Source organism: Micromys minutus (assembly GCF_963924665.1).
Source record: "Micromys minutus genome assembly, chromosome: 29".
Classification (NCBI taxonomy): Eukaryota; Metazoa; Chordata; class Mammalia; order Rodentia; family Muridae; genus Micromys; species Micromys minutus.
The window spans coordinates 8,119,333-8,132,012 of NC_137964.1; the positions used below are offsets into that span (position 1 = coordinate 8,119,333).

At 47.5% G+C, this 12,680-nt stretch overlaps 1 protein-coding gene across 1 annotated transcript in view; it reads left to right on the forward strand.

The window, feature by feature from the left end:
* Positions 1-2,963: 2,963 nt before the first annotated feature.
* Positions 2,964-12,680, forward strand: part of LOC308439289 (cilia- and flagella-associated protein 337-like) — a gene marked incomplete at both ends in the record, with an annotated part of 75,046 nt that continues 65,329 nt past the window's right edge. The window contains 1 exon segment of the mRNA XM_080941017.1: positions 2,964-3,025. Within this exon segment, the coding sequence (XP_080797143.1) occupies positions 2,964-3,025 (62 nt within the window).

A 12,680-nucleotide genomic window follows, 5' to 3' on the forward strand; every position in this document is an offset into this window, starting at 1 on the left:
ACATACACAGGAAATAGAAGTCAGGCAACAAAATTTTCCACCCTGTGTAGATCAGAAACCACAGTACACAAGGTGCTTTGGGGAACCTTCCTCAGCAAACTGTAGTTTTCCTCTGCATGCCTTGGAAGCTTTTACTGGTGACTCATTTGTTTTAAACTTTTCCTCTTGAGTCAGAAATGAACGGGAGCCGAGGGAGAAAGCTACTGTCTGGCCAGTGACTTCCATCGTGGGGTGGGGCTAGACTTCTTAGCAACTGAACAGAAATCCCAAGGGCTGCTGAAGAACTCGCTCTAATCCAAATCAAACTTGCTTGGAAGGGGGCATACTGCTTGGCACAGGAAAAGCAGCTTGTAAAATTGCTTATTTATTTATTTATTTATTTATTTATTTATTTATTTATTTATTTATCTATTTTACCCCGTTGCCCCCTGTGCTCTCTACAGTGCAGTCCATGCCCTTCGGGTGGTTCCAGACCACCTGGTTTCAGTCCGTTGCTGTGTTTCATGGACCTCGAAGTCCCAGGGCTGAATGATCATCAACATTTCTAGCAAAGTCCTCAACCAGAGGTACAGCTTAGTGGGAAGAGGGCACAGCTGAGAAAGACCATGTCTGAAAGTCAGGATCTTCTTTATAGCTTCCATTAAACCTAAATTAAAATTCAGGTGGATTTTTTCCCCCATCTATCTTGGGCACTTTCAAACTGACCTAGAGGTCTGGGGTGTACCTCAATGGCAGAATGCTTACTTAAGATATATAAGGCCCTGGGTTCAGTCTTCAGAACAGAGGAGGGAAAAAGACAAAACTTGTGTAAATTATTTTAAGTGATTTTTTTTTAATAATTCACATTTTAAATGACAGCATTTCTGCTCCTTAGCCTTCAACTAGTTTCATCTGGTACTAAGGTCACATGTCCAGAGACCTGCTGTTGTGCGAAGTGATGTGGTAAGCAGACAGAGGAACCCTATTCTGAGCTGGCTGTCATCCGGCTAAGAAGCATTTGTCTTAGCGGCATCCCAAGCACCAACGCCAGGGCACCCGCTCCAGCTGTTTCATTGGAGTCCCACACCAGGAGAGTTTTATGTAAGGGCTTCAAAGCTACAGCAGCCACGGCAATGGCTCTAACCTGGCCTTTCATGTCCCGGTCCAGACAAACGCGTGATTGAAGAAAGGATTCATCCAAGCCCGTGTCACATTGGCCGTCTGGAAAACCGCCAGCCGCTCATTTAGCAAATTACTTTGTTTAAAGGCAGCTCTGTGTTACCGCATTTGTGCTACCAGGATGGATCGCATAATTCCTCCGCCTTGGTTTATCCGCGCAGCTCCTCTCGATCTGCCTAGCAACTTAAAAGGCTGTTAATGCGTGACAAGGCACTTGACCTGCATGATTTCCAAGCCGAGGGAGAGCATTCGTCTTGTGCTGGGTTGTCCTCTCCTCCAAAGCAAGGGCACGCCGCCCGCGCTCTCTGTCTTAATGAAGCCTGCCTTTATTAAGAAACCCATTAAGCTCCACGGGGCCCAGCCATCCAGCACTGTAAATATTACCCCATAGAATGCACCCGGGGCCCTGGCGGGGGATGGGGGTGGGAGCCATGTTAAGTGCTCACCCATCCTGCCAGTCTGGAGGGGACCTCAGCTCTCTGCGGAGGGAAGGCTGTTGTTTGACAGGCTGGTGCCTCTTTGTTTGGAAAGATGAGTTAGAATCCTTAGCAGGTAATGTCACAAGTCCCCTGGGGTGGTTTGAATAGGAGAGTTGGAAGCAATCTGACTGCAGCCTGGCAATGAGTCCTCAGGTGTCTGATCTGGGTTTTCTTCTTTCACAAGAGGAAAGAGAAGGGAGCCCACAGAGGCTGAGAAGGTTTCTTCCGAGGATGTTGCCGGTCACTTTGTCCCGATATGGTTTATCATCTGTCATTTACCAGGGCGAATGATCTTGGTGACTGTCGTTGCCATAAATTGCTCATCTGGGGTCATGGGAAGCCAGAAGCTCGAATCAGTGGGTGGATCAAAGACATATTGTGTGTTCAGAACCCAGAGGCCCTTTTTGGGGGAGAGGGCGTCACATAATAAACGCGCTTTGCAACCGAAGCCTTTGGCAGACTTTTTAAAAAGGGTGTCTATTTAGTGACTAGTAAAAGACTCAGGCTTGGTGTCAAATGCTGATGGGATTTGGGCCAAGGTTGCTTTAGTTCCCTCAGAAGGAAACAAGACATTGACCTCTTGGAATTCTTTTTTTAGAAGTAACTGAATTAGTGATTTACATATAGTAAGATGTTATCCTACTTGATAGGTTTTGTAGAGTGCAGTGTGCCGAGGCGGGAAAGGGGTGCCTTGGTGGGTTGTCCCCCTCCACACCCCCCCCCCCCCCGCTACCAGGTAACAGCCATACTGCACGGGTCTAGTATAAAATGTTTAGAAGGGGGTTGAGAAAGGAGTAGAGGTAGAGAAAAAGGAGGGGACAGAAAAGGAGAGAGAGAGAGAGTGTGTGTGTGTGTGTGTGTAAGGGGAGGTCAGAGAGGGGATGGTCAGAGAGAGAAAAGGGGGTCAGAGAGAGTAAAGAGAGGCCAAACAGTTCTTTTTACAGCAACCCAGGATCCCCCCTGGCTGTTGCTAGGTAACTGTTGGGTGGAACCTAGAAGGAATGCTAACTTGCTAACACTAACAGTGGGTATGGGATAGTGATCCTCAGTGTTGGTACAGAGAAAGCACTCACCAGACTGGAGAAAGGGAGGAGACCTTTATGAACCAACTTCGTACTACAAGTACCAGCTCCACGTAGGGAGAGGATGACCAATGAATGGTAGGCATCCCATAAACCAAGCATAGCCGTGGTGGGCAGGGAAGGAAGTGGCCAGCTAGGTAGACTGGGAGGAAGCTCTGGTTCGGAGCACAGGAGTGGAAATGATGAATGGATTAGAGGCCCCATTGGTGGAGGCTTGAAGGCCAAGGTCTTAAAGGGTCTCAACATGATCCAGCTGGTGGTCGATATCAAGGCTGCCATCTTGCTTTGCTGCAGGAGAGCAGCAGCGTGAGAGCTCGGGGTTGGTGTGGGCGAACAGAGAGGTCACTGGAGAAATTGAAGCTAGGAGATGGGGTCCAAGGTCAGACAGACGTCCGTCACCCCAGGTCAGATGGACAAGGCGTTTGCTGGAGGTGGCCAGCGGTGAATGGGAGGGAATGTAGCTGGAATTCCCTTCCAAAGCAGCCAGACCTGACAGCCATATGCACACCAGGCAGGTGGGAAATGGGAATGAGAAGGTAGCCTTTTGGGACAACCCAGCTGATTGCTTCCCCCACCTATGTTCCTAGTATAGGTCCTATGTTCCAAGTATAGGTCCCTAGGACACCAAGAGAGTGACAAGCCTTTGGAAGCCAATGAGGCCATGGAGCTTTCTGATTGGCTGCGTTAGGGGTCATTGGTCTGGCTTTGTAAGTGTTCAGAGTGAAGTGAAGGGCTAGCACAGAGGTCCATGGGTAGGCGCAAGTCCCAGGGGCTCACGGGAGCCACATGGGTATGAACACCACTGGTTTAGGGAAGACAGCTCTATAACACAAGCCAGGAGCTAAGAGGAGCGAGGCGCCTGTGCAGCCACGGGGCCAAGAGGTGCTGGGGCAAGAAGGGGTTGCTTGGTAGCAGAGGGAGACAGTCACTGAGAAGATGCCATTCAGAAGCATGAGAAGTAGAGCCATCTTGAGAAGAGTTGTGGCGGGTTCAGGAGAGAAGTCAGGTGGCAGGGCTCCAGGGCGGGGTGCACAGGGAGACAGAGTGCCTTGCTGTCGATTTGGGGGAGAGGTCTGGGGAGAGGAGGAGGTGGAGATTCCGACATAGAGAATGAGTACCTCTGTGACCTTGTAATGGCATCAGGAGGTGAAAGACCCATGGATGCTGACAAAGTCCCATTAATAGATTAAGCACTGGAATAAACTTATAAAAGAGATGGACTTTGGGGGGGGGGGTATGCTATGCTTGAGTTTTAAAAGGCCAAGCAGACTAGGAATCCATGCATCCTGAGTGTGTGGTTGTCTTGGCTAGCATTTTGTTGCTGTGAAGGGAACAATATGACTAAGGTCATATTTTCTTATAAAAGGAAGTATTTGATTGGGGCTGGCTTTCAGTTTCAGAGGTTCAGTGTATTGTCATCATGGCAGGAAGCATGGCAGTGTGCAGGCAGGCATGGTGCTGAAGGAGCTGAGAGTTTTACGTCTTGATCTGAAGCCTGCCAGGAGACTGTCTTCCATGGGCAGCCAAGAGAAGGGTCTGGTCATACTGGCCAGCCAGATTTGAGCATATATATGAGACCTCAAAGCCCCGCCTCCACAGTGACACACTTCCTCTAACAAGGTTAGCTCTCCTCCAAGGCCACACCTCCTAATAGTGCTACTTCCCATGGGCCAAGCATATTCAAACCACCACAGTGGTTTATCAAGAAAATGATGCAAAGGCTGGAGAGACTCAGGGGTTAAGAGCACCAAGGTCCTGAGTTCAAATCCCAGTAACTACACGGTGGTTCACAACCATCTATCCTGGGATCTGATGTCCTCTTTTGGTATGTAGGTGTACATACAGATAGAGTACTTATATACATAACATAAATCTTTAACAAAGGAAACAAAAGAAGGAAGGAAGGAAGGACGGAAGGAAGGAAGAAGAAAATAGCACAAACCACTGAGGAATCAACCTGTTTTGACTCAGCCAAGAGTTCTGGCTTGTTACATTCATTTGTCTGAACTCAAAGACTCCCCCAGTGTGACCCTACTCTACAAATTACAATTTCCATTGCCTTGTGTACATCATTCAACCACACTTTTCCCATCTTGGAGATAAAAAACAAAGCAGAAATCATAAAATGGCAGCCAAATGATGTCATCATCATTGTCATCTTCATTATTACTCTTTTTTTTGAAACAATGTCTCATTTTGATGCCCAGTCTAAACTTGAACTCAATATCATCCTTCTGCCTCAGCCTCCTGAGTTCTGAGGTTACATGTGTGCACCACCATGTTCATAAATCCTACAAGACTATTGCATGAATTTCACTCACTAAAATATGCAACATCATTTCCTGTCATGTGAATACTAGAAAATACTGGGTGGGGGGCATCTCCACCAGGAATACATAGTGTCTGTTAGATACCCCCATGGCAGCAAGGGTATTTGTTGTTATTTTCCGTTTTAAATTAAAGTACAGTTCCACCATTGTTATGCATCCCTTGCTCTTATGCCAGGATTTTCCACCACTCACTGTGCTACCTGTGACAGTATTGATCAAGGTCCTCTGGGTGCCACTGGGCGGGGCCCTGTGACTCTGAGGCCTGACACTTGGACAGGGGCAGTCTGGCTGAGCTCATGTCCCACTCAGAGTTATAGCAGCCCAGTGTCTCTGCAAGTGACATCCCGTCTGCTTTAGGATGGTGGGGGGAGACATCTGCAAAGCCACCCACTTCTTTTGCATGAAGAAATGCTGGTTGCTGTTTCTGCTTAGAGTGCATGCTTCTAGCACTCTCGGAACAAGTGGGGCATTGAGGTTTTGCTCATTCTTCTCTTTTCTTTTTCAAATTCATTGCAGGGATATGTGAACATTCTGGTTTTGGCATCTGTAGGTGAACTATTAAGGTAAATATTGAAGCTTAAATGGGATCGCAGAAGCAATGGAGCCATATGTTTTCAAGGCAATTTTTTTTCACAATATTTTGTATATGTGTCGTCATAGGGTAAAAGACTCAACCGAATGTTCTCAGGATGGCTGAGGGGCTTGGGGACATGGCTCACTCGGTAAAGTGCTTATTGTTCAAATGTGGGGACCTGAGTTCATATCCCCAGCACCCACATAAAAGCTGGGTGCAGCACACCGATAATCCCAGCAGTGGGGTTAGAATGGAGACAGGTTGATCTCTGGAGGAGGCCAGCTGACCAGTCTCCCTTAATTGAGCCCCTCGCTCAGTGAGAAGCGCTGTCTTTAAAGAAGGTGAAGGGTAAATGACAAATACACCTAATGTCAACCACAGCACATGGATCTATGAAGCTGCACATGCGTGCATGCACGTGCACACACGAACACACGTTGGGGGCTCGGGAGCTTTGCTTTTTCTCCTTTCTAATTTTCTTGGGCTCACATCCCCGCTTCACACTCTTGTTCCGTTCCATACTCATTTCTTAGCTTGGCCTTCACACGCCTGCCGTGACTGCGATACCAAACGAGCCTCCACAGCTGGATTCATTCACCTATTTAAGAAACGGTTCTCCATAGAACAAAGCAAATAATAATAAATACAGAAAAAAATCAAGATGGGTATTTCACATAAGCATAAAATATGCAGAGGATCAGACGATTGGTTGTATAACTCAGAGTGAGCAAGCTGTGTGTAGTATTTTGAATAGGAATGGTCCCCATAGACTCATAGATTCGAATGCTTGGTCATTTTGGCAGTGGGGCTGCTTGACAGGGATTAGGAGGTGTGGCCTTGTTGAAGTGGGCGTGGCCTTGTTAGAGGAAGTATGTTAGAGGGAGTAGGCTCTGAGGTTTCAAATGATCAAACCAGGCCTGGTGTTCTTCTCTTGCTGCTGCTTTGCCAATCCAGGTGTGGAACTCCCAGCGTCCTCTCCAGCATCAAGTCTGCCTTCAGGCCACCATGCTTCCTGTCACGATGATAGTGGGATAAACCTCTGAACCTGTAAGCTGGCCCCGGGCTACATGTTTGCCTTTGTAAGAGTTGCCTTGGCCATGTAGTCTCTTCACAGCGATAGAACGCCGACTAAGACAGTGTGTGACAAACATCCCCCAGTTCAGTGAGTTTTCACCATGGAAATTTGTTTGCTATTCAAATCAAAGTTTAAGTAATTGTCCAAGTAATAGACGTATATGGTGGGAATGCGTCATGTGGTGGCTCAGACAGCAAGCTCCTCCTATACCCAAACAGCCAAGTAGGAGAAACACAAAGAGAGGGATGATACAACGAAGTTTCCCACCCCATGCCTAACGCATTAGCTACCTTTCTGTTGCTGTGATAAAACACCACAAGTGGAAGCGACTTGTGGAAGAAAGAGTTTATTTTGGCTCGCTGTTCTGGGGGTGGGGATAGGTCCCATAATGGTGGGGGAGGCATCAGAGCAGGCTGGGAGATGCTTGTTTCTCATTCAAACCAACACAGCCTGCGTTCCAAGGCCAGTCACAGAGCCACCTTTACTGCACCTTTCTCCCGCTCCTCCATTCTGAATGTTTCTCTCCAGCAATCCTGGGGTCTAATCCTATCTCCTCCAGAAAGTGTCTCAGATCACAGCTCAGAGCCCTCCTTTGTTATTGCCCGTGTCGTGGGCCACACCCAGCACTTTCTTACCACCAAATGCACCTGCCCTTTAGAAGAATTTCAGTTCACAGTTGCAAAGACAGAGATGGCGTCTGGCAGCTTTCTAGCACCAAGACAACATACCCAAGATGGACAACTTTAAAGAGAAAAGGGGTCTTTTTGCCCAGTTTGGGTAATTTCAGCCCTTGATCACTTTGCCTGTTGCTTATAGCCCATGGGGACACTACCATTTCCTGGTGACCTACAAACAAAGGAGACAGGAAGAGGAGGGGCTGGGATTTCAATATCCCTTCCAAAGCACCCCCCCCCATGATCTAACTTCCTCCCTCTATACCTCACTGCTTCAAGGTTCTATCACTTCCTGCTAGTTGGACTTGGGACAAATACACTAAGCCCTTGGGGGATTCTCTATATCCACACTATAGGGATGAGAAGATATAGCACTCCAGTGTTGTGGTAAATATTAATAAAGGGCACCGGTTTCCTCGCGTACTACTTGTGCTTCCCTTGACTCTCTCTGACCTAGGCGGTAGCTCCCACCCTAGTTCCGGCGACATCCAGCTCTACAAACTTGCACTAATTTATCTCAGTGGCTCCACACTGGCCGCCAGGGTCCTCTCTGACCCAGGCGATCCGAGAGCCACATTGCTTTCCCTCACAATTCCCTTGGTGGGTTTTTACCATGCCAGGCACACACATCCCAATTCCGTAGCAGGCTTGGCACATCCTGCCACCGTGCCTTCTCTTGAACTCAATTAAGTCACCACATGAAGGAACACACCACACAATAACCTCTGACCCAATTGATATGACATAATTTACTCATCTAGACAGCACAAAATTCTGTACACATTCATCTCTTAAAAATATCTGTAACAATATCTATGCGCAGAGAAGAATCTTTACCATCTGCCTCCATGTTGCTTCTGCTCCTCCTCCTCTTCTGGATCCTTCTCTCTTTCTAAAACTTTGTTCCCACCTATTTTTCATTTTTATCCAATGACAGGCCTCGTTTTATCTAGTACCTGCCTTTCTGCATAAAGACATCATTTTACATAGCAGCCCAAAGGTGTGGTCCTTGGCAAGGACTTCATCTGCCTCTGAGTCCTGCGGGATTACCCAGAAAACATTACCACCTACCTAGAGCTGGTTGAGATTTGAAGAAGGTAACTCAGACACATCCAGGAGAAAAGTCCCACTAAACAGTTGAGGTGACACAGAATGTTCTGAGGTCAGAACTTGAGAGGCAAACTCATATCTGTCCTGGAGAGGAACAAACTGACCCTGCAGACTGGGTTGTTGGAGATTGGTTCTAAGGCTTTGATTCAATCAGGAGTCTGTGTGTCCAAATGCTAATGGTCCTTATCCTCAATTGGTTGTTGATCCATCAATAAAAATGCCAGTGGCCAATGGTTGCACAAAGGGAGATAGGGTGGGACCCTTAGGGTTACCGGGGCTAGGATGCAGGGGGAAGGAGACAAAGGGTCACTGGGATATAGTGGAAGAACTGCAGGAGAGAGAGAGAGAGAGAGAGAGAGAGAGAGAGAGCCAATGAGCCATGTAAGTATTCAGGTAAATGGCCACTGGCTGCTTCCCTAATTGGGCCTGTGTAGCAGGGGAAGGTTTAGGAGTGTCCAGCCTTTTGAGGTAGCCAAGGCATTTTAAAATTAACTGGTGTGTGTGTGTGTGTGTGTGTGTGTGTGTGTGTGTGTGTGTCTTCCATTTGAGAATCCAAAGAGTTCTTAGAAGCACACAACCCACTGGGAACAAAAGTGGTGTAGCAAAAACACTGTTTCACTGGGTGGCTACCTGGCCTGATTCTTGGAAACTGGAGATGGTCTCCTGATATGACTCAGGAAGTATAAGTCAGAAATGAACTTGTCTTCGAAGTTAGCTAAAGGCCTTTTTTTCAAATGAAAAGAAAAGATGGTAAAAAATCACCACATAGCCAAAAGCTAAGGATAAACCCTTAGTGTTCTGGGTTCCGGGACATTCCATACCAACATGTGCAGAGACTCGTGCATGATGAATGTATTATTTGATAGGGCCTCTTCTGTGCTCTCTTCTGTGCTTTAAACTGTCTTTGGGTGGCATGTAATACTTGATGGAATGAAAATGGTATGCAGATGGTTGTTGTCCTGTTTTTTACAGAACACTGGCAAGAAGACTCTGTTAAGTATAGATGCAGTTTGTTTTGAGCAAGTTCGCTGCTTGCTTGTCTGAACCAGAGGTTGCAGAACCTGCATAGAGGCAGGCTGACTGTGCAGTTCCTGTAATGTTGCTCATGCTGCTAGGGGACCAGCAGAGAGGACCTGGTATGCTCCATAGATGGGAGGGGAAACAGGCATCACTCACAATGATGGACAGCTGGGTGAGCCTATCCCACGTGAGAGCCTTGCATAAGAGGATGAACTTCCTCAGGTCCCTCACAGTGAGACTGGGAGAAAATGCCAGTCTCCCTGCACCCTGGGCATGCTGGTGGGATATGATCATTCTTCCTGAGCACAAGCTACAGAAGCAGCAGAAATAATTGTGTCCTAACGTGGCCTCTCGGTGAGGAGCTATGAGACTCCTCCGAATGGAAGTGTCCTTGTTTGATGTTGTCTTACTCCCAAACTTCCTCTGGAAACAGTGGACAGAGTGCAGGTCTGTCCCCGTGCCCACACTTAGTGTCCTGCAGATTTTGGCAGGTAGAGAGGGCACTTGACACACTACCTCCTCGGCGTCCACCAGAACAACACTGGAGATAAGTAAGATTTTTTGGTCTGGGGGTGTTAGTAGGTGACTTAGGAATGGGTGTAACCAAAGCATGACAGAAATACACACACACACACACACACACACACACACATGGTCAACACCCACCTCTCTTCACAGCCACTGGGAGGGAGCTGTCCTTATATCAGACTATGAGGCAAAGGCTTTTTATTCCACCAGAGTCTTTTGCTGATACTCAGAACCAAGGAGAGATATGGGCAGATTTCTCCCCACTCCAGAGTCATGCAGAGCATTACAGAGCCTCCAGGGACCCATCACTGTGAGCCCAGACAGCACAGATGTCCCACAGTCATCCCTAAAGATCCCATATGTCACACAGAAACTCTCAAGACACCCCAATGGACATCTGCACCAGAGACTTTAACAAAGACCCCCCAAGCCCCACCCCTGAAAAACAAAAGAAGTTCAAAATGCATCCCCAGTGTGTGTAGGACATCTCTAACACATTCTCCACAGATCATCTTTGTCACATGTCCAAATAAAGCTTCTAGTTTCACCCTATGAGCATGAACTAAGAAGCAGACACCCCCTTTCCAAACACCCCATAAGGGCTCCTGACCCTCATGTGGTACAGGTCATATTATACTGCAACACCCCCAGGGGGAAAAAAGCCTCACAGTGCCTGAAACCCAAATATACACCTGTACACACATCGTCACTCATACTAATCCTTCATATGAGAGAGACAGACAGACAGGGAATTTCCTGTAAGCACAGTCTCCTACACACAGCCTTGTGCACTCTGGTGCAGGCAAGATGCTGGTATCCATGATAATGCGCCCGCCTCAGGCAGAATTTGCAGAAACCACTGGGGGCTTGCTAGATGCACTCCCCTCAAACTCAGGCATACACAGATGGACACTCCCTGGCCTGACACACTCAGACGCAAACACAATTGACATCTCAAACGACATTCCAGCTAGGATAGCAATGCAATCCGTTTATCGTGATCAATGGTACAGCGCTCCAACGAATAGTAGTAGGGGACAGAAAAGCACCCAGATAGGAGCACAAGACCTAGTGTCACGATGCTCTGGCTGACCCATGTAGAACCAAGCAGGTAGGCATCTCTTTTGTCAGAATTTTGAAGAAAAAGGAGCAGAGAAAATTTGAGAAAGCTGTTTCAGGAAAGAGTACATTCTGACCTCTATGACGTAGGGGGTTCCCAGCCTGCCTTCAGGGACAGCTACCCATCTGCTGAGTCGTCAGGGCTGGGGTTCTGTATAGCTCTGCAGCCGGCTATCCCTATGATCCAAAAATTACAGGAAAGGGAGGGGGCAATTCCCCAAAAAAGAATCTTCAAGGTTTTTTTAGAAAATAGGTCCTCTCTCACTGAACTTAGAATTATGGGTGGGAGGGGGAAGGAGGGGGACAGACATAAGCGATCAAAAAGAAAAGCAAGATCAAAGGGTTGGAATGCAAGAAATAGCCCTAGGCAGCTGGGAACCATCTGGGAGATATAAGAACGGGGAGGATTCTAGCAAGTGGGCACCGCTTATCACAGAGGAGTTTACAGTCTTCCAGAGCTGGAGAGAAGCCAGACTCATGTGGCTACTTACAAATCTAGCCCCTACCCCCCAGGTTTAGTCTGCAGTGCATCTGTTCCTATCTGTAGTGGACTAGCCAAGGGCATCCTAGTTTTAGGGGATACCAGAAGGCTTCTGGGGGATGTACTGGGATAGAGCGCATGCTCTCCGGATGTCAGTGGGAAAATAGAACAAGAATAAAAATACTTGACATTTGCCTTAGATGGAGTTTTCTGTGAGCTATACGTCATCATGCCCAGCCTACCTGACAGAAACAGCTTAGGGAAGAACGTCTTTTGACCACTCCTGTTTCAGAGAGGGTTCAGCCTGTAATGGATCGTCTCTTGGGCAGAACACCATGGTTGCAGCATGTGGTGAGAGATAGCCTCACTTCCTGGCAGACAGCCTTTAGAATGACAGGAAGGAGCCAGGAATAATATGTCCCCAAGAATCCTCACTGAAGTGACATGCTTCCTCCAGCCATGCCTCACATCCAAAGTTTCAACAGCCTCCACAACAGTGGCAGCAACTAGCACCAGCATGTGCTGTGTCTTTCTATATAGCATGAGTCTGTGGGAAGCATTTCTTATTTCAGTCATGGTAGGTTTGGGTTTTTTTTTTTTTTTTTTTTTGGTTGGTTGGTTGGTTTTGATGGTTTATATAAAGAGGAAGAATCATCCTGGCTTGCTTCCATAGCATAGAAATTATAAGTTTTGTTTATAAACCCCAGTAGATGGTGAATGGATGGATGGATGGATGGATGGATGGATGGATGGATGAATAGATGGATGATGGATGGATGATGAATGGATGGGTGGGTAGGTGGGTAAATGGGTGGGTGGATGAATGGATGGGTGGATGAATGGATGGGTGGATGAATGGATGGGTGGATGAATGGATGGGTGGATGAATGGATGGGTGGATGAATGGATGGGTGGATGGATGGATGGGTGGTGGGTGGATGAATGGATGGGTGGATGGATGGATGGGTGGATGAATGGATGGGTGTATGGATGGATGGGTGGTGGGTGAGTGGGTGGATGGGTGGATGGATGGATAGGTGGATGAATGGA